Source organism: Saimiri boliviensis, chromosome 12 (genome assembly GCF_048565385.1).
Source record: "Saimiri boliviensis isolate mSaiBol1 chromosome 12, mSaiBol1.pri, whole genome shotgun sequence".
NCBI lineage: Eukaryota > Metazoa > Chordata > Mammalia > Primates > Cebidae > Saimiri > Saimiri boliviensis.
This window is the reverse complement of record NC_133460.1, coordinates 82,686,431-82,709,343: the sequence shown is the minus strand read 5'-3', so window position 1 is coordinate 82,709,343 and position 22,913 is coordinate 82,686,431. Positions and strand designations below refer to the sequence as shown.

Here is a 22,913-nt window from a genome sequence, read left to right as displayed (position 1 = left end):
ACTTTTCAGAAACATGGTCTATCCATGCTGCACACTGCTGCCCAAAGCCTAAAACGCACTTTCAAAAACGCAAGTCTGATCCTGTCTCCACCCAACTTCAAAACTTCCCACACAGTGTGACTCCAAGGTCCTTGCCGTGACATAGCAGGCTCTCCAGGGCCCAGCTGCTGCCCCACACAAGACCGCATCTCCACCCTTGTCCCACCTTCCCCTCTTCGCTCTCCCTCCACCCCATATCCCAGACCTTGCATTCCAGCAGCAACAAATGCATTCACAGCAGGTACCAAGCTGTCTCGCACCCATGTCTTTGATCCATAGGTCTCCATCACCTAGAATCCAATTCACCATCCCCAGAGAGCCTTTTCTCCTGCCCTTCCCACCACCTCCCTAGTTAATCCCTCCCTCCTATGACCTATGTCTGTACTTTGTATCTGTTTCTTTTCTTTTTTGAGATGAAGATTTGCTCTTGTGCCCAGGCTGGACTGCAATGGCACGATCTTGGCTCACTGCAACCTCTGCCTCCTGGGTTCAAGCAATTCTCCTGCCTCAGCCTCCCGAGTAGCTGGAATTACAGGCACGTGTCACCATGCCCGGCTAATTTCATATTTTTAATAGAGACAGCATTTCTCCATGTTGGTGAGGCTGGTCTCAAACTCTCAACCTCAGGTGATCCACCCACCTCGGCCTCCCAAAGTGCTGGCATTACAGGCTTGAGCCATCGCTCCAGGCCTACTTTGTACCTGTTTCTACTCTGAGCTTATCCCGCTGAATTGTGTCTCACCCAGGATAGACTGTAAGCTCCTCGAGGTCAGGGGCTAGGTCTTTTTCATCATTTCTAACGTGGCCCATAGACATCTTCTCAATGTTTGAAGAACGAATGTGTATAGCATAGCATGCTAAGGGGTTCTGTGCTGAGAAGCAATATTTAAGGAGCCAAAGAACTCCATCAGGGTCCCCTAGACAAATTAGTTACAGAAGCAAACCTATTCCTCAAAGTCTCATAGTCCAGAGCATTCCATTCAACATTTGGCAACTACTCCTGGAGAGGGGGCACGGAGCAGGCCTGGCCTCCGTCTCCTGAGATACATTTGTGCAGCCCGCACACATTTATTATTAGTAGTACTAGTGTGATTATTGGTGCCGCTACCTACCATGTGTGGACGTTGTCTGTGCCAGGCGTTATGCTTAGCACTTAACACACATTCATCTCATTTCATTCTCACAGCAACCCGATAAACATTATTTCCCATTTTACAGAACAGGAAGCCTGAGCAGTTAATAGAACCTATTAAGAACCTGCTGTGACTTCTGCATAAGGCTAGGAGACTCCATTTGTCCTCTCACTTTTAGAAACACCATTTCATTAGCCCACCGGCCTCTGTGGCACTTCCTTACCTGGGTACCCTGAGGTTTTGTCTGCCTTTTTCTTAAGCAAGCCCGGGTCTCCTCTCTGTGAGTGCTGCTGCAGGCAGCGTCTAGAGCAGGCAGTCTCCAGGCAGAGGGGAGGAAGAGGAAGCCGTACATTTTCTTGGTCCTGGGAAAATCATAGAACATGGCACTTTCTTGGGGGTACGGAGTTACAGAGGTCTGGAGTTTGTCTCTTAGGCTGGCAATATAGAGGACAAGGCAGGAGATGGGGTGGAGAAATAGAAACATTAGAATGTATGCTGATGCCATATGTTACCAAAAACTTCATCTTGTTCTCAACCGTTTTCCTAGTGCCCAGAGCAGTACCTGACATAGAGTAGGTGCACAACAAATACTAAATGAATGAATGAATGAATGAGTGGATGAATGAATGAGTGAATGACTGAATGAGTGAATGAATGAGTGAGTGAATGGTGGCCTCCAGTGTTCTCTCTCACTTGGGCCACAGTATTTGCCTCCTAGCTGACTTCTTTGCTTCCAGCCAGCCTTCTCATGACCTTCTCCACGCTGTACTGACTCAGTATTCCTTCTAACACACCTCACTGGCCATGGCATTCCCTGACCCACTGGGCCTGTGTCACTCACGAGGCCTCCAATGTCTTTTCCAGCCTCCTGTGCTGCACTTCTTCCCATCAGGTCAGGTGTCCTGCCCTGCCCCAAGCTCCAGCCCTGCAGAGCCTCGCTGCATGACAGAGCTGCACACCTCCCATGCACTCTCTCCACCTTGCTCCTCTGGCCCACTTGGCATTGCCTCTCTTAGGTCTTCCCCAGCTTTCCCAGGCAGAGGTGGTAGCTCCTTTCGCTGTGTTCCCATCTCACTTTGTTAAGGCAAATTAGATGTCATGAGAGAAACTATTCAGTATGGTGTAAAAGAACCCTGGCGCTCATTTGCTTCGACATACATCAGGATCCACAGGTACTAGCTGTGTGACCTTGGGCAACTTACTTACCCTCTCTGTGCCTTAGTTTTCTTATCTGGGGACAGTCGTAGTTTTTCTCTCACGGCGTTACTATGCAGATTAAGTGGGTCATTCATGTGAGTTGTTAAAGTAGTGCCTGGCCCATGATCAGTGGTAGATATGTGTTATTATTGTTACTGTCCATTCCTTGTATGGTGCTTACTATGCAAAATTGCAGTTATATGCCTCTCTGTGTGCTTAGTGTACAGAGTCCATATGAAGATCCACACGACCCACTCTGGGATTTAGGAAGGGAGCTCTGACAGCATGTGGAAGTGGGAGGAGGGGAGAGGAGAGGGGGAAGCAGTTAGCAGGTCTTGCTATTGTTCAGGTGAGGGAGAAAGGGGCAGATCCCCCACAGGAGAGGTGGAAAGACTGAGCAGCTCTGAGAGAGATTTGTGAAGCAGAATAGACTCTGGGATTCAGTGGGTGTGAAGAATGAAGAGGCAGCAGAGATGATGCCAGATTTCCATCCTGAGTGACAGTGCTGGGGTTTGAAGGGGCCCGATGAATAGCATCCCACTCCCCAATGCAGATTCAGGACCAACTGAGAGAAAGGACGAGAGAGGTGGGGCTCAGGCAGGTGGGGATGGAAATGTCACCTTTATTGCAGAGGCAGCTGTCTGGAAGACCAGGTTCCCACTCAGGGTCCCTGGGGCTTGCTGACACCTTACCCCTGACCACTGCGGGCTTCCCCGTGGGTGGGGGCAGGGCAGAGCCTGCCTGGCCAAGCTCCCTACATGGCAGAGTGGCCCTTGCAAGAGGCCTCTTTGATCCCAGTTCTTTTGCTCTCCCTCCCTTGGGAGGAGGAAGCTGAGTAAAGAGGGAGGCCCAGGATGTCTCTCTAGCTAAGGTTTCTCCATCTCAGCACTGTTGACATTTTGGGCTGAATGTCAACGTGGGGGCTGTCCTGTGCATTGCAGACACTGAGCAGCATCTTGTGCCTCTACCCACTAGATTCTAGTAGCACCCCTTCCCTGGTTGGGACAACCAAAAATGTCCCCAGATATTGCCAAACGCCCCTGGGGCCAGAGGGCAACAAAATCGCCCTGGTGGAGAACCATTGCTCTAGTCCGATGGAAGCACCTTGGGCTGGAAACACGTGGTGTGGGGAAATGGGTGCTGCCTCCCATCTTATAAGCCAGGTGGCAGGGCCCGTAGATAGGGAAGAACAGGCTGGGTGAAGGCTGGGTCCTCCTGGCCTTTGCAGAGTCGGCTCTCTGTTTTGCTTCCCTTCCTGCTCCTCCTCCTGCCTCTCCTTGCCCAGCTAACCTCATGGCATCCTCAGAGTACAGCTACAGCCCCTCCCTCTCGAAAGCACTCCCCGGCTCCCCCTACTAGCTGACTTAGACGCCTCTGTGCCCCCTTCTCTGCAGCACGCCTCACCCTATACTGCAAATGGTGAGCAACTTTCTTGCTGTGACTCCAGTACCTAGCACAATGCCAGAGTCATCGAGCGGCCACAAGAAGTGTCGCAGGTGAAGACCCAGGCAGCTCCTGTTAGCTCTTCTCCCGTGCTGCTTGAGTTCCAGGAACTCTTTCGTGGGTGTCTTTGTGGAGCTTACGGCCCAGCCTGTGCGGGCAGAGTGTTCCTGTGGCTGCCTCTCTCCTTCATGTCTCAGCTCTCCTACAAGTGTCCGAAAGGCTGTGTATTCTCTGCTCGTTCCCAACATCGGAAACATTTAGGCTTCTTGTTTTTGCGAGAGCCTGGGGCGTGGGCTTGGCTCTTTCCATAATTGCGAAATAACGGCTTGCCCCGAAAATTGCCCTGGAAGCCTCTCCCCACAGCTGCCTGACCCCACCTCAGAGAATCCAGGTTGCTTGGTTACCAGTTTCCAGACCCAATTCAGGAAAGTCCTGAGGCCACAGAAAACTGAGTTTGGCTGCATGGAACCCACAACTAGTGTCTAAAGACTCACCTTCCAGCTCTCTGCGTCGGAGAAAGGGAACACGCAAGTTGGCCGCCTCCTGCCTGGCCCGGGAGAGGACTTCTTGTCACTCACTTAACTCTTGAAATCTTGGCAGGTCATATGATCCCCATGGTACAGAGGAGGATGCCAAAGACCAGCAAGATCAAGGAACAGACCCGAGGGCAGCCAGGCTGTGGTAGGGTTGAGTTCCAACGCTAGGTTGCTAACTGCAAGCATTGGTCTCACTCTGTTTTTTTCTTTGAGATGGCATCTTGCTCTGTCACCCAGACTGGAGTGCAGTGGCGCAATCTTGGCTCACTCAACCTCCACCTCCTGGGTTCAAGCAGTTCTCCTGCCTCAGCCTCCTGAGTAGCTGGGATTACAGGCGGCGCCACCACCACACCCAGCTAATTTTGTTGTGTTTTTAATGGAGATGGGGTTTCACTATGTTGGCCAAGCTGGTCTTGAACTCCTGACCTCAAGCAATCTGCCCACCTCGGCCTCCCAAAGTGCTGGGATTCCAGGCGTGAGCCACCACGACCAACCTCTCTTTGTCTCTTCACCTTGCTGGGAATTGTTCAAAAAGTTTGCTTATAGAGCATTTTTAAGAAATTATTGGCCAGGTACGATAGCTCATGCCTGTAATCTCAGCACTTTGGAAGGACAACGAGGGAGAATTGCTTGTGCCCAGGAAGTTCAAGATCAGCCTGGGCAACATAGACGCTACCAAAAAAAAATAAAAAAACAAAACAACAACAACAACAACAAGAAGACAGGAGTGCTAGCACCCAACTGGAGTCCTAGGCTACTTGAGAGGCTGAGGTGAGACAACTGCTTGAGCCCAGGAGTTTGAGGCTGCAGTGAGCTATGATCATGCTACTGCACTCCAGCCTGGGTGACAGAGTGAGGCCCTGTCTCAAAAATAAGAAAAGAAATTATTATTACGAAGCAATTCTCACAGCTTAAAACACAAGATTTCCCATCTCTGGCCCTTACGAAGTCCCTTCTTTTCCCCCTCCGCACACCTCCCCTGCAGGAGAAGCCCACGTCCCTTACCGAAGCACCCTGCCCACTGGCCCTGTGCCCCTCTGCCTTTGATATTTAGATTCACCTCCTCATTGCCCTTACATGCGGTATTACACCTGAGATCACACGGCTGTTCCGCCAACTGTTGGGAGAGCTCCTTGAAGGCAAAGCCTGGGTTTTATTCATCTTTGCACTCCTAGGAGTTTCTGTATCTCGGCATGGAGTACTCTGTACTATGTACTTCTCTAGTGCTACTCCTGCCAGGGAGTGCTGCTCCCAGTACTCTAATACATAGTAGGTGCTTGGTACACAAATGTTCAAGAAAACAAAACAGTGCAGTTCAACCTACCTTTTCGTTCTATTTTTAACCTTTCTACCTGTTCTCCCCAAGGATTCAGATGTTCCCAGTGGTGTGACAAGAGGCTCCCTGAGTCAGCCACACAAAATGTGAGGTCACTCCTGGTGCTGGCTGCTCTTCTGCTTCAGGCAGTATCATCCTGCTCTGCTTTCCCCCGCTAAACTTTATATCCCCCCTCCTCCTTTGACACTCCCTAGATAAATAGATTTTCTTTATGGACTTCAACCAGCAGATGATGAATTTAGGTAGCAGAAACATTTCTCACTTCAAATCAGATTGTAGCTTCCACTCCCATCTGGGGACCATGAGGCCAGGGCAGTGGTTCTCAGCCCAGACTGTCCATTAACATGATCTGGGCAGCTTCTAAAAATATACAGTGCTCAAAACCCCACCTCAGATCAGTTTAATCAGAAGCTGGGGAAGGGCCCTGGATGGTGGCATATTTCTAAACACCTCCACCCCAGGTGGTTCTGTTGGGCAGCTAGGGTTCAGAGCCACCGGCCTAGAGTCTCATATCACCTGACAGCTTCCTGGGAATGCAGGCTCTCAGGGGCCACCCCACACCTACCGAATCCAAATCTGTATTTTCAACATGATCCTCAGGTGATTGGTAAGCACGTTGCTGTTTGAGGAGCATTTCTTTAGAGAAAGAACAGCTTTTGAACAACTATGACAAATTGCAAGCCGTTTCTGTTGATTCATGTTATCAATTGGACATACTCATTCCCGTGCTTACTTAACACATATTAATAGAGCACCTGCTAGGTACCAGGCACTACAGTGGTTTCTGGGAACACAGTGGCATGTGTTTCTATCTTGCCCTGCAAATTCCTGCTCAGAACCCTTCTTCCTAGTCTCTGCCCTTTGATAGGAACTATCCTTCGTCTCCTTGACTTGACCCCCTCCTCCAGCATCAACCCTTCCCCTTCTCACCTCTTCATAAAAATTAGAGTCAGAATCCCTCTTTGTCATTCCCTGTCAATTGTAGTACTTTGATCTTGAGCTGAAGACAGCCAGCACTTTGAGTCTGTAAAGATAAACTGAGCCTGGGCAGCTCTGGAGACTGCATAGCCTAGGACTGATTTCAGCTCCTTAGATCTAGAGGCAGAGGAGAATGTTCTGGAACCAATCATGTACCTTCACTGTAGTATATAGCCTGGTTTCAGGGCTCTGGGAGCTACAGTATGGAATCTTGCTATTCGGTGTGTAGTTTATGGACCAACATCACCACCACCACCTGGGAGCTTGTTAGAAATATAGAATCTTAGGCTTCACTGCAGAGTCACTGAATCAGAATCTGCATTTTAACAGGACCACCAGGTGATTCATACACACATTAAAGCTTGAGAAGCACTGATATAGAACAGTGCTCATCAAATTTTGCAATGTATTAGAATCACGTGGGAGCTTTTAAAAATCTGATATCCCCATGATTATATGTTAACAGCAACAAAAATTTGATGCCCTTGTTACATCCTGTGCCAGTGAAGTCACAATATCTTGAGAGGAGACCCAGGCATTCGTTTTGTTTGTTTGTTTGTTTGTTTATTGTGATGAAATACACAGAACATAAAACTTGCAACTTTAACCATATTTAAGTATATACTTTAGTGACGGCATGTACATTAACATTGTTGTACAATCATCACCACCATCCATCTTCAGAACTTCTTCATCGCCCAAACGGAAACTTCCATAATCCATTAAACACTAATTCTCATTCCTCCCTTTGCCCAGCCTCTGGCAACCACCATTCTGCTTTCTGCCTCTATGAATCTGACTACTCTGGATACCTTGTAGAAATGGAACATACAGTATTTGCCCTTTTGCGACTGGCTTATTTCACTTAGGATAATGTCTTCCAGATTTACCCACCTTTTAGCATGTGGCAGAATTCCTTTCCTTTTATTTATTTTTTATTTTTTTCTTTCTTCCTACATAAAAGCAATTCCTTCCTTTTTAAAGCTGAATAGCATTTCATTGTATGCATATATCACATTTTGTTTATCCATTTAACTGTTGATGGACACTTGGGATGCTACTACTTTTAGCTATTGTGAAGAATGCTTCTATGAACATGGGTATACAAATATCTGTTCATGTCTCTTTTCTCAGTTCTTTCATGTACATGCCCAAGTGGAATTGCTAGATCATATGACAATTCTAATTGGAATTTTTTGAGGAATTGCCATACTGTTTTCCACAGCAGCTGCATTATTTTACATTTTCACCAGCTATGCACAAGGATTCCAATTTCTCTACATCCTCACCAACACTTATTTTCTGGTTTTGTTTTTTATCATAACCATCCTAATGGGTGTGGAATGATATCTCATTGTGGTTTTGATTTGCATATCCCTAATGATTGGTGATGTTTCACGTGCTTATTGAGCATTTGTATATCTTTGGAGAAATGTCTATTCAAGTCCCTTATTTTGAGTCAGGTTGTTTAGTTTTTTGTTGTTGAGTTGTAGGAGTTCTTTACATATTCTGGATATTAATACCTTGTAAGATATATGATTTGCAAAGATTTTTCTCCCATTCTGTGAGTTGCGTTTTCACTCTTTTGATAGTGTCCTTTGATGTACAAAAGTTTTCTAATTCTGATGCAGTCTATTTTAGCTAGTTTTTCTTTTGTTGTCTGTGCTTTTGCTATCTTATCCAAGAAACTATTGTCAGGCATGAGAATTTTTGTAAAGCTCCCCAGATGATTCCAATGTACAGCCAAGATTGAGCAGTGTTTCTCAAATTTTAACATGCACTGGAATCATCTGAAATCTTGTTAAAATGCAGATTCTGATTTATCAGGTCTGGAGTGGGATCCAAGATTCTGCATTTCCAACGAGCTTCTGAATGACGCTGACGGACTGGTCTGCCGACTGCTCTGAGTAGCCAGGGTAGAGAAGAGCATTTAAATGATTTCCTTTATCTGAACCCCCAAAAGAGGGTAAAATTATACTTACAGACCTTCTCCTAAGTTTCCTCACCATAACCATTGCCCAGTACACCATCGAGACAGCCCACTGCTTATCCCTGCCCTTTCAAGGATACTGAGTAGCCTGGTGGGTACAGTGGGTGCCTTTGGCATGGCAGAGGAATGAAATGTAAAGGATCTATTCTCCGTGCTCCTCTCTCTCCCTGGTCTCATGGGGAGGCCAGCCACTGCTCTACTTATGCTGGGTGAGTTCAGGATCCACACTAGTGATGGCTCGCTCCTCTCTGGCCTTGGCCCTTGTGAGATAACTACTGTAGAACCCTGCTGAAAAGCTTGTCTTGTTCAAAATATGTTTAATATGTTCAGAAAGGAAAACCACATGGGTTGGCCTGAAGTTTATAGAAGCAGCTCAGGAGGGAAAAAACTGCTAAAGGTCTGGATCTAAAAAAAAAAAAAAAAAAAAAAAAAAAAAAAAAAAAATCCTTTAATTCATCATAGAATTTTAGAGCTGGAAAAAACCTTCAGAGAACTCCAAATCTTCACTTTGGAAAAGAAAGCAGAAACTCAAAGTGGTCTTGACTTGTTTAAGGTCACCTAAGCAAAATAGAGGTCAGCCAATAGGTGCATTTTTGCTTTCTCATCTTGCTTTAGGTTATTTATCTGAAAATGGATAACACAGCAGCTACATCTTTCATATGTCTCCTTTAATTAAAAGAAAAAGTAAAACTCAAGAGGCTAGATCATGGTTCTTGACTCTTAGGGCTTCATGAGAAGGGTTCTAATGATTAGAAATTTCAGGATCGCAGGGCGTGGTGGCGCATGCCTGTAGTCCCAGCTACACGGGAGGCTGAGGTAGGAGGATGGCTTGAGCCCAGGAGTTCTGGACTGCAGTGCGCTATGCCGATCAGGTGTCTGCACTAAGTTCGGCATCAATATGGTGACCTCCCGGGAGCAGGGGACCACCAGATTGCCTAAGGAGGGGTGAACTGGCCCAGGTCAGAAACAGAACAGGTCAAAACTCCCCTGCTGATCAGTAGTGGGATCGCGCCTGTGAATAGCCACTGCACTCCAGCCCGGGCAACATAGCGAGACCCCGTCTCTTATTTTAAAAAAAGAAAAGAAAAAGAACTTTCAGGCTCATGTTACCTGAATGGGACCAGCCTCCCTGGTGGCCGTGACCCAAATTGCAGGTGTGGTGCCTGGGAGGAACTAACTAGCTTCTAAAAGATATGTCAGATGCTGCTTTTCTCTTCCATGCCCTTGCTGATGTTGTAAGCTGATCACAGCACTCTTTCCAGCCACTGCCAATCAATTGGATTTGGCCCTCAAGTTGAAACTCCTTTGCCATCCACTAAAACAGAGGTCATCCCTGGAAAAGTCCAGTGACCTTCAGATCCATGCTACATTTCAGCATGTCGACACTGGTTATTAAATACTCTTTAGTTTCCCATTTCCTCCCCCGTCCCCACCCAGCTGCTCATTAATCCAATTATGAGTTTCCTTTATCCAATCAAACTTCCTGCCAAGTTGCAGAGCTCTTGTAGTGATTCATGATGCATTTGTCTCTAGTGATTAGAAAGCCCAGTAGAAGATGCTGTCTCGTTCAGGCATCTCTGTAATTTGGAATGACCTCAGTTTGGTAATGCCACACCCCGCATGTGCCCTGTGAACACACTACAAGAATCTCCTTCCCAGTTTCTGCCCTGCAATTGGAGCCTTGCTCCTCTCCAGCAAGGCATTTGGGAGGCTTCTGAATGGAGTCTGGCTTTGAAGGCAGTGCCCAGGTCCTTCATTTTGGTCTCTGGGTCCTTGAAAAGGAAGCTCATTTGCTGGCGGGAGCATCGTCTCCATATGGGCAGACAGTCTTCAGATCTTCCTTGCTCTTCCCTTCATTAAGACATTAGCCTCACTCAGACTTGCTCTTGGCTGCCAGATGCACTGACAAGCCAGCAGGAAAAGTTCCATCTAGAAGAGGTCTGCTACCTTCTGAAGGCAGGAAAGTCCTGCTTTGCCTGCTGGGACTGGACCTGTGCAGGCTTTGTGGGCCTCCTTCCAGCAGAGCCTTTTAAACATTCCATGAGTGCTGAATCTAGGCCTGCGGGCAGAGTCTCAGGGTGGTGCCATCTGCAGCATTCCACGTTCCACGTGTCTCCCTTGCTCTCGCTTAAAGGGGGTGGAGTCACTCCACCTCCTTGGCCATTCTCATCTGTCTCCTGGGTGTGTGCCGCTGGCTCCCATGGCCCCAGGCTACTTGGCAACACCCTGAGTTATGTTAGAGATATAATAATGAATTATACAATGCATTATACATAATTAATTTATAATAAAACACGCACACAATGGTTTAATTTCTCCGAGTGAATGATGTGCTTCCTGCCAGATCCTGCTGGAACACCTCCCCTAACTGACTGCTTCTTGGTCTGGAGGCAATGGACAGCTGCCCTAGGGAGGGATCTTGGCTTGGGGAATGTGCCAAGTCACATATTCCCCCTGGCTACCTCTGGAGTATGTCCCACAGAAGGTCAGTCTTTCATTGCCTCTATTATTGTTCTAGATCTGGATACTCATGAGGGTCTCACCCAAACTCTGCATGGTTTGAGAGCTGTTATGTTCTTCATTCTCCCAGTCTTTCTCACAGTTCATGGGAAATGCCTTTGTATTTATACCTTTCCCTCCCTCCCTTCCTCCTTCCCTCCCTCCCTCCCTCTTTCCCTCCCTTCCTCCTTCCCTCCCTTCCTCCCTCCTTCTCTTCCTTTCTTCTTCCTACCTTCCACAAATATGAAATAAATGAAGGAAAGAAGTGCCTATTATGTCCACTATCCTTGGTTTGCTGCATTTCAGTGAATAAAACAGAGATCCTTGCCTAAGTAGAGTTTACACTCTAGGAGAGGGAGACAGACAATAAATGATAAGTGTAATAATAAGTAAGTTATACCGTACGTCACACAATGATAGGTGCCATAGAAAGAGAAAAAGCAGAGCAGGCTAAGGGTGATCATACATGATGGAGGCAGGTGGGCAGGGCAGGGCTCATGGAAAGCAGCAGCCTAGGCGCTGCCAAGCTCTCCATGAACAGGGGAGAAAGGCACTCTGGGCCTACCCGGGACTTTGATGTTGGGTTGCTTTGGTTACAGGTTCTTTCAGTAATGTTTGTCACTTTTGGTTTCAGATGTCCAGGATGTTGCTGTCCCTGCTGCTGCTCTGGTTTCTGCCCCTCACTGAGGGGTCCCAGCGGGCTGAACCCATGTTCACTGCAGTTACCAACTCAGTTCTGCCCCCTGACTATGACAGCAACCCCACCCAGCTCAACTATGGTGTGGCAGTTACTGATGTGGACCATGATGGGGACTTTGAGATCGTCGTGGCGGGGTAAGTGCCTCCCACCCTGAGTGTGACAGATATTAATTAGCTTTTGCCGTAAAATGGCCGTGTAACAACTCCGAAACCCAGTGACTTGCAACAGCATACGTTCTCACTTGTAGGTCTGTGGTCGTCTGCAGGTCAGCTGCAGCTTGGCTCGGCTCAGCTGGGGGCTCTGGGATGCTGTGGCCTTGCCTTTTGCTATTGCAGTGAGTCAGGACGGAGGGAAGTTTGGAAGAAGGGTGTTCGATCCACAGGCTTTTCAGGGAGAAAACTGGAATGCTCGACTTTAAGTCACTTTCGTCTCTTCATATTTAAGCCCACCTGATTATGCAGATATTACTTCTTTACCAGTGGGGCTCTAGGATCTCTATACAGGAAGGGCTTAAGGGTAACAATTATGGTAGAAGGGGATGCTCAAAGCTGCCTTTGTGCAGCACTTTACATAAGACTAAGAAAACATTAATTAACCATTTTAAAGACAGGGGAAGGTGGAAATTAAGAGGGATACCTAAACCTCCTCTAACCATGCCTTGGTGCCCATGGCTCCTTTCTCTCCAGAAAACCAACATCGTGTCACAAAAAAAGCATAAGACTGTGAGTCCAAATAGCCTGAGTTCATTCCCTAAGGTGTAAGCGTTCTAGTTGTGTGAACTTGAGTCTCTTACTCACTAAGACTCAGCGATATCATCTGTAAAAAGGGGAATAGCTGTAATGACTGGTTGTCTTGAAGCCTTCATAGGCCACTGCATGTGACAGTGCACTGTACATTTTTACCACTTACCATTGATAATTATTATGCATTAAGGGCCAGGTACGGTGACTAATGCCTGTAATCCCAGCACTTTAGGAGGCCAAGGTGGGTGAATCACTTGAGGTCAGGAGTTCAAGACCAGCCTGGTCAACATGGTAAAACCCTGTCTCTACTAAAAATACAAAAATTTGCTGGGCATGTTGGTGCACACCTGTAATCCCAGCTACTCAGGTGGCTGAGGCAGGATAATTGCCTGAACCCAGGAGGTGGAGATTGCAGTAAGCCAAGACCACACCACTGCACTCCAGCCTGGGAGACAGAGCAAGACTTCATCTAAAAAAAAAAAAAAATTACTGTGCATTGAGCACTAATATGTGCCAGGCATTGTGCCTCATCCTATTTCACATGCCTCATCTTATTTCATCCCCGACAGCACTATGAAGCAAGTGTACTGTCATCCCCATTGAGTGAAAAGGAAGGTGGGGTTCAGAGACAGTAAACACCTTGCTCTCTGCTCAGGAAATAGTAAGTAAATGAGTTGGGATCTGAACCCCAAGGCTTCCTAACTCTACAGCTGCCAAACTACACCGTACAAAGTTTCGTTATCACTTCAAAAATCAGTCAATCAATAGAAACACTACTGGGGCCTGCCGGCCTCATTCTGGGAGGCCTGAGCGTTTTTGGTAGCACTAAAGTACCTGGCGGGTAACATTATTTGCAGCAGTTGCATGTAACAGTAGAAAGCTTTGACCTTGGAATTGGAAGGCCCAGTTTTAATTCTAACCATAGCCAAGTCAGTATTTATAAACCTTATGCAATTTACTTTACACAGACCCATTTCCCTCATCTAAATAAAATGGGCATATTGAAATCTACCGGTCTGCCTCACAGGGCGGTCATGAGGTTGGTGGTGATGACGTGTAGAAAAGACTCTTTGTAAAGTACAGTTCTTATTTCGTCTATTCATTTCTTCTGCCCTGCAAAGAGTAGAGTTACTCAGTTCTAGGCCTTCTAGATCTAGCTTGGTGTGCTGTGATCATGCAGTCAGACGCACTTTCTGTGATAATGGAAATGCTGTGTGTTGGTGCTGTCCAGTATGGAATCCACCAGCCACAGGTAGCTACTGACTATGTGAAATGGTAGCTAGTGCGACCAAGGAACTGGATTTTAAATTTTTCTTTTAATTAAAAATAGCCACATTGGAATTGGATAGTACAGCTCTGGGCTTTTATAAGGAAAAAGCTAGAGTTGAATATGGCAGGAATAGGAATCGTAATGACCCTTTAGACCTGGGGTGACCTGAGCAGAATTGCAGTCAATCAACCTTGCCTGTGTCCAGTTCTGTGACTGTCCAGTTGCTCTCTGAATCAAGGAGACACCCTCCTAAGTCTGTGCCCAACCTGACTCCCAGAGCCATGTGCCACCCGCCAGAATCTCTGGTAAAGGACTTTGATTCATCTCTGAGAGGTTCTGGTTGGATGGTTGCCCTGCCTCCTACTTGGTGACCCTGGCCTCCTCCGATAGACCCTGGGGACTGACAGAGGACAGAGAACAGCAGAGCTACTGTCCTTCTCTCCTCCTCACCCCCAAAGTTGCTACTACTATTTCGCCCTCCTTTTGTCTTGGAAGATGTTATACTCTTGTGTTCCCATAAGTTAATACGGAAAAAAGTAAGACCTGAGACATGAACAGAAAGTGTCTTCACCCTATTTTCTTTTCTTTCTGGGACCTGGACATCTGGCAGGAGCTAGCCAGATCCCAGAGCACGGAAAGCCTCTCCCTGTCTCCACAGAGAAGCTGTCTCTGACTTCAGCACCTGGCACTCCCCCCACCCCTGCCCCCACACCGAGCAGCCAGCTCTGCCCCACATGGTCTGGCTCTCCCTCCTTCTCCCCTGGCTGTTGCAGGAGACCTTCGGTTTTCCTGCCTGCTCTGTTGCACTCTTTTCCCATGGTTCCAGATGGAAGGAAAGAAAGGGTGTGAAGGGCCGAGCACGCCCTCTAAAGGAAGATTCAAAGAGCCTCTTAGGGCTCACTTCATTATTTTTGCCGTTGTTTTGCTCCTTGCCACAGCCTCTCTCTCAAAGGCATGCTGAAATCGTAGGCACAGGCTGCATTGCTCTCCTCACGTTTCATCTTCCAGCTATGAAGAACAGAACTAGCAGAGAAGGTCTTGGCCCCAAGGCTGGTGCTGGCCTGGGTCTATTTGGGAAGAAGCAGAGCTGTTTGGAGGCAGAATTTTCAGTTTCCATGTCCTTTCCAGGTCAAAGGGAGTGATATGTGTCCCCACGGGCTCACTCCCTGAGGTCAGCTCCCTGAGCCCTGTGCGTAAATGCGGGCTCAGTGGGCACGTCTTTATCTCGCCGGTCCTTTGATGTGCAGGGGATTGCTCCTGCACCTCCTGAGCCTTCAGCTTCTTTCTTTCCAAGTGCTGGGCATTCATTTCATCTTCCTCTTCAATGAAGTCTTTTTCTCTGTCTCTTTCAAGAAACATGCCTTTGTGTCCTCTGTGGTAGTGAAGCTAGACCATCATTTGCACTGACTGCAAGGTTTAGAAGTCTCAACCTTGTCTAGCTTGCTGTTTATATGGGTCCTGTAGGGCTTTGGAGTCATCCTCCAGAAACAAGAACCAGATCGTCCTGGGTCTCGATGTGAAATCAGCTATTTAAAGAGACCCCTGTCTCTTCTTCTAGGGCAGGGTTGAGCCAGGCAGCCTCTGTCTGAAAACGCTTGGACTGCTGGATGTTATTCTGAAAGATGATATTTATTGCTCACCCCCAGCAAAGAATAAGAGTTACACAGAAGACAGGATGGCAAAATTGGGCAGCCTCCCAGCTCCAGGTCAGGCTTTCTTTGTGGCTGTTGTGAAGCATTGCGAATTCTCAGAGCATCACAAAGACACATTCTAATTTGAGTACCAAAATACATTCCAAAGGCAAATATAACTTTTTATTATCTTCAGCTTAGGATGATTTGTCACTGTCTCCTTTTTCGGGCTGGATAACCAAAACTGGACTATACAGACATATTTAAATCAGGACCTTGGGAGGTCATTTGGTTCACCCTTGCCTTACAATAAGGCCACACCTGTAGTATTCAGAGGCTCAGTGTACGTTGAGCCATCCGAGGGAATGCGGCAATCCTTTGGTAATCCAGCTGGATAGTTACTTATGTCAAGAACCGATTTGACTAATCTGAGTCCCTCCTATTAGAGCTTAATAAGCCATTTCTTTTAGCTTTTGTTTTGTTATTGCCTTTGAAGATGTAAACCAAACGATCACTATCCTTTCAAACAATGAAAGCTAGGATCACTGCCCTGCCTTTCATCCCATGTGGACTTTTTGGCAACATTTCTGATTTTGACTCTTAGATTCTATTTCACCCATCTTAAACCTGTATTTAATTCTGTTTTCTTAGTCTGATTGCCAACTCTCTGTTTAAGAATCATGTAGCAGGGTCAAAATTTCAAAAAATTGAATTTGAAGCCTTTATCAGGGACACCTACGGTCCAGTTCGTGACAGGTCCATTCTCTATTTCCTAATAGACCTTTGCATTACCTAGCCCCTGAAGGCGTTTACTTTTGCCACCCCTGGGAGAACAGCCAGCTCTTCAGTTTATAAAGCGCTCCGTACTTGAACTTGTCTTGAATTTGTTGACCTTGTAGTATGTCTGATTCGAGCCCTGTTGCTTTGAGTATTTACTCTTTGAATAGGTTTGTTTTGTGTTGCTTTTTCGGTGTCCTCGTTCTGGGTATTGACAGCATTGATTTTGAGCGTGTTGCGGGTCGGTTTGTGTTGTGTTTCAGATTCCCAAGTTAATTGTGATGGAAGGCGTGTGCACGTCTCTGACTCTGGGAGGAGCAGGAAATGACCGCCCTTTGTTCTGCGGGAATGGGGGAGGGACTGGGCCAGCTTGGATCCTCTGCACATCTGGCGAGTGCCTCCGCATATGGAGGGCTTATCTGCTAACCTGCAGGTGCGTGATTGCAGTCTGCTCCCTGCGGGGTAAGGGGAAGATTTGATCACCTCTGGCAACTTCCGTGCACGCACAGACCATTGAGGATCCTCAGGACTGTTTCTCCAGTAAATAGAAAGCCCAGTGGCTTCTCCTTTTCTCAGTGGAACTAAACACCCAATCTACAGTCTCACAGAGTCTGGAAAGGAATTCCTGTTGGTGTCGATCTTGTACAATTCCTTTAGAGCAGCTTTTGTTTCCAGGGATATCCCCAGAGGTCTGAGATAACACCCTACCATCTCAGTTTCCAACAGGAGTTTGCTCAAATGGGAAGATTGTAGTGGTTGTAAAGCTTAAGTCACCATTTAGATCCATTTTTCTACCCAAAGATTATTCATTTGATAAAACCTTAACGCATTCTTCACACTTGGAAAGGTTTCACTTAAAGGGATGCTACGTATTGTAAAGCAGTGTTTTCTGTTTTTCTTAATTTTGCAACTATGTCAGGAAACTTTTTTAATTTACTGAAGTTAATTGAATTATTTGAAAGGCAAATAATATTCAATTACCAAATTAATCATGATCATATAGGAGATAAATTTGCCATTATAAATAATAAGAACAGTGATTTTAAAAAGACACATTTATCCATGCTTTAGCCAAAAGAGCATTTACACATTTTATTTTAAGTATATATAGATACATGTGGTATATAGAGATATATAGTATCTATAGATAGATACAGTAAATAGGTAGATGTATGTATATAAATATAGATACATATTTAAATATATATACGTATATGCACACATTCACATATGCTTTTAACAAAATCAGAATACAATTTTTGACCTTTCAGTCTTAATTGTTGTTTTTTTATAATGTTTTAATAGATTTGATAATCAGTTTTGACATTATCTTAAAACGTTCAATTATTTCATTCTGCTTTTTTCTTTTTTAACTTAAAATATATTTTACTTTTGGCTGGGCACAGGGGCTCATGCCTGTAATTCCAGCACTTTGGGAGGCCAAGGTGGGTGGATCACCTGAGGTCAGGAATTCGAGACCAGCCTGGCCAACATAGTGAAACCTCGTCTCTACTAAAAATACAAAAATTAGCCACTCACCTAAAATCCCAGCTACTCGGGAGGCTGAGGCAGGAGAATCAGTTGAACTCAGGAGGCAGAGGTTGCAGTGAGCTGAGATAGCGCCATTCCACTGCAGTCTGGATGACAAGAGCAAAACTCTGTCTCAAAAAAAAAGTATATATGTATTTTTTACTTTTAATTACACTTAAGAACATTTTGTTGCAAAAAAAATCACCCAACCTAGATGAAGGTAAAAATCCATTTTTACCAACCCACACTTCTTCAAGACCATCCCAGTCCCCTCCCAGAATAACAACTGTTTTCAGTTTGCTGTTTATGCTTCCAGAAATTTCTATGTCATATATATGGAGAGAGAGTGTGTGAGAGAGACAGAGACAGAGACATAGGGAGAAAAAGTCCATGTTATGTACATTTCTATTGTGTGTGTGTGTGTGTGTGTGTGTGTTGTAAAATGTATAATTTCTGGAGAAATCACACTGATACGTATTGTTCCACTTGCGTTTTTTCACTGTATAATATGTTCAAACATAGGGATGTAGCTTTTTTTTAATTGCTTGATATGGATGCATGTATGGATGCATTGCTTAACATGGGTGCATTCTGCCATTCCTCAAGTGACGTTTAAGCTCTTTCTAATCTGTGAGCATTGCAAACTCCACCACACTGCATGTACACCCTTACACACATATTGCAAACCTTCTTTATGATGGACACCAAAAAATGGAACTGCAGGGTCAAGGATATGTTCATTTTAAATCTTATTCGATACCACCAAATTGCTTCCAATCTCATCTTTTTGTATTTATCCATAGCCTAGAAATAAAAGGTTTTGGGTTATATAGACCAACAGCTATTCAAGCACCTACTGTGTGTACAGCCATATGTGTTCCAGGGTCTGATCTTTATCAATGTAGATTTAACGATCCCAAGAAGGAAAAGAGGGCCTGTCCTACATCTGCAAAGGAAGCTGCTGCTGTTAAGACTGGATTGAGGAACTTCAGTACTTTCCAATTCAAACTGCTGAAAGGACTTCTCTAAAGCCTCTTCTGCAAAAATGTATTTCTTAAATGGGTCCACCCTTAACCCTGAGAGTCATTGTTGTCGGTATCTCGGAGGAACGGATGCAGTGTGCCAGCTCTTCAGCGGTGGTTTTTCATGGACTGCCCCTGATTTTGAATACTAATGAATACCAATTAAATTAAATACTAATTGAATGCTAATACTTGTGAATTGGAGCAGGAGCCAGGGCTTTTTAACCCATTCTTAAAACTTTTCTAAAAAAGGTTACTCAGCAGTGCCAGGCAGGTTTGCCAGAAATGTCCCATTGCCGCATCCATCCCTCCTTCTCTGCAGTCCTGGGCAGCCAGGAGCAATGGGCAGAAGACCACTTCCACCTCCTCACCCCAAGTTACAGACTCTCCTGATCAGCTCAAAGGTCTGAGGCCCCTCGGCAATTACCCCAGAGAGAGAGAGAGACACACACACACACACACACACACACACACAAACACACACACACACGAGAGTGCCAGTTGGTGTGGTAGAGAGTATAATGGCCTCCCAAAAATACCACATCCAAATCCCCAGAACACACCGATATGTTATCTTACATGGCAAAGCGGGCTTTGCAGAGTGATTATGTTAAAGACCTTGGAATGGGGAGAATATTCTGGATTATCTGAGTAGGCCCAATGTAATCAAAAGGTCTTTAAAAGTGGGAAAAAAGGAGGCAGAAGGGGAGGTCAGAGTGATTCCATGTGAAAAAGATTCAATTCACTATTCTGACTTTGAAGATGGAGGAAGAGGCCAAGAGCCAAGGAATGTGGGCGGCCTCCAGAAGTTGGAAAAGGCAAGGAAACAGATTTATCTCTGGAGCCTCCAGAAGAAAATGCAGCCCTGCCAACTTTAATTTCAGCCCAGCGGGACCAATGCAGGATGTGTAAAGTACAGAACTGTACAGTAATCAGTGTGTATTGTTGTAAGCCATTAAGTTCATTGTAATTTTTCAAAGCGGCCGTAGAAAACTAAAACACGAGATAAAAGGTTGAATGTCTGGTGTTAATTTCCAGAGAGGTGATAACTATTACTTCAGAGAAGTTTAACTGTATCATTGTATAATTTCACAGCAATAAAAGGAATATGCTACCAACAAATGTATTCTTTTGAATCAATGTCAATCCCTGTCATAGAAACGTGAGTTTTGGAAAGAATTCCTAAAAGCATACTTTGTTCCTCGGTGACCATCTGAATTAATTCACCCTGCAACTCACTGTTTGACACCTGGTGCTATGAGTGGCTGGAGGTGGAGAGAAGGAAGTCAGAGCTCTTAAAGGTATCACTGTCTCTGGTGAGACAAACACACCCAAACTGGGTGGGGTCGTAAGTGAACAGTGCTACTAGAGAGAGGCAAGCATTCCTGGAGGTCAGAGGGGTCGAGAGCGCTTCCAGCTGGGAATCACAGAGGTCTGGAGGTGGCATTTCAATGGCCTTGGAAGGACAGGTAGCCTATAGATCTGCTTATCCAGGGGACAGAGGCCTCTCCAGGTCAAAGATAGTTTTAGGCTTATTGTTTTTGTTCATTTGTTTTTAAATTTATTTTTAAAAAAGCATTTTAACAAAAAAAAAAACCTGATTTTCACAAAGTAGTGAAGAGTATTTATATAAAAAGCCATTCAAAAATAGTGATATAATTAAAACACTAAAAATGCCTCTGCTGAAAACGGCAAAGCTACATTTAGTAGTCTGAATTTTTCATCCATTTAGAAAGTAGACGTATGCCCTGTCTCCAATCGCTTTCCTTGAAGTCTTTCTTCTCCCGTTTTTTTAAGCAGTCGGCTGGCTGAAGGACCTTCTTAGTCCCGTGGGCCCCACTGCAGGCCTAGGGCAGGAGGGAGCTGAGGCCGACCCTCCCCAGCCTGGCAGCACAGGCCTTCCTCATTCTTGCCCTGCTCTTTGGAGTATACGCAGCTCCCACTCTCAGCATCATTGCTGCTCTGGGGGCCGGATCTGATGCCAGCCTCCCTATCCTGTGTTTTTCTTCACACATCCCTTCTCCTCCTCAGTCCTACTGACCTGGTGAGCAGGTGGTCTTATCACTTTGCTGTGATTCTGGCTTAATTTTCCCTCTAAGGAAACTGAAGTTATTTTCGAGGTGCAGGCATCTAGAACACAAAAGGAGGTGCCGAAGCTAAAAACGAACATTCCACTTCAGATTTGTACCATGCTCTCCCCTAGTTTACCGTCACTTGCTTGCAGCCTGCCGTTATGGAGGCGTAGAGAGCAGGAAAAGCATGGGTCTGGTATTTTACTGACATCTCATTTTAACCATCATGCAGTTCATATGAGATGCAGCATTTAATTGATTCTAAGTCACAATTTTTTTTTTTTTACATTTTAATATCTCTAAAAATTGAGATGGGACTTAGAATTGGCAGCCTGCGTTTAACTGGTAGAGTCTTTCCTTGCCTAGAGATACACGATACAATGGTAAACCTTATTGCCAATGACACTTCAGATTTGACAAAAACACTGCAAATAGCGTCGCCCCTGCTTTGCAGATGAGGAAACTAAGGTCCAGAGAACTGCTTGTGTTCATAGAGATGGTAAAAGGTAGAATATTATTCTGTTTACGCCTATTAAGTTTGTTAATTGTGTTGTTCAAATGATAATCTTTATTATAGGTTTTCCTGCTTGGCCTATCTATAACTGAGAGGCTGGCTTTGCAATATCCTACTTTGGTGGTCCATTTCTCTCAGTAATTCTGTCAATTTTGGTTTATACATATAGAAACTAATTTATTAGGTGTAACTTCACCAAGTATATTTTCCTGGTGAACAGACCCATTGTCATGAAGTGACCTCATTCATTTTTAATTACACATTTGGTCTGATAACATGTCTATCCCAGCCTTCTTTTGGTTAGTATTTGCCAGGCTTATCTTTACCATACTTTTACTTTGAACTTTTCAAAGTCCTTATGTTTTCTGTGTGTTTCTTGTATGCAGCCTGTGTATAGCTTAAGTTTCTGCAAGCGTTTGACCAGGTCTGTGTCCTCTTGCCAACTAGTTTAGTCTGTTTCCATATAATGGGAGCATTAATATGTTTAAACTTGTTTCTGTTATTTTGTTTTCTCAATTTCCATGTTTTTAATGATTCTCTTTTCCTTTCTGGCTTTTTAAAAATTTGATTGGTTGAAAGTCTTTTTTACCGAAGGTGGCAGTGTTTCAGGATCTTTGGAGTGTCACTCTTCTAGCCAGAAACCTGTGGCTGGTGGCGCCTTTGCCCAAGTTTTGCTTGGGTCTGATAGGCTTGTTCCACCCACTCACCCTGGCAGGCTGTGCTCAGCTCACACCACCAGCCTGGATCCCACACCTCCAAGAGAGACTGAGAGTCAGGCATGGAATGGCAATGGGTGTGTGAGCCAGTTCAGGTCCCAGCCACTGTACAGTCAGACACACCAGCTGTTGCTACAGGACGGGCAGCTCCACGTGTTGGCACGGGTGCCTGCTCTCTGCAAGGCTGTAGCTGGACCAGGTGCAGGCAGCTTCCCTGACTAGCACTGAGGAATGTGGTGGCACCTGAAAGCTTGGGGATGCCGGGAACTGTAGGGTCCCAAAGAGGGAGTCACAGCGCTGGCTCCAGGAGCTCCTAGGTCTGGGCTCCCTGAAGGGTCACAGCTCTTTTCTCCTGTTTGCCCACAACATGGAGAGAAAGGGGCATGTGTCAGCCCTGTTTGCATTACAGATCTTTTAGCCTTGCCATTCTGTGGGTCCCAAGTTCTTGTCCTGTGACCAGGAAGAATGAGGTAGTCAGACAAGTGAATGGTGAGCCAGACTAAGAGGAGCTTTACTGAGTGATAGAACAGCTCAGTCTCCCACCAGGCAGCTCCTTTCCACAGCCAGGGTGTTCTAGCACCTTTCCACAGCTAGAGTGTCCTAGCTACTGTCTCCGCTAGTGTTCAGCTCCTAGCAGAGAGGGTAGCTCCTCTTTGCAGCTGGTCATTCCATCATCTCTGCAGCTCTCAGCAGCGAGGAGGCCCTAGAGTGGATAGCTTCTCTCTCCAGTTTGATAGACCAGACCTCTCCTCGGCTCTAGCTGAGCCAGGGCTTTTAAGGGCCTCAG

General features: G+C 45.7%; 1 protein-coding gene across 2 annotated transcripts in view; it reads left to right on the top strand.

Moving 5' to 3' along the window:
- The window catches only part of CRTAC1 (cartilage acidic protein 1), a 163,252-nt gene that overhangs the window by 7,413 nt on the left and 132,926 nt on the right, over positions 1–22,913 (top strand). For both annotated transcript variants that reach the window (XM_039465237.2, XM_003922322.3), the window contains exon 2: positions 11,786–11,985. In XM_039465237.2, coding sequence (XP_039321171.1) covers positions 11,786–11,985 — 200 coding nt within the window. The remainder of the gene's footprint in view (positions 1–11,785; positions 11,986–22,913) is intronic.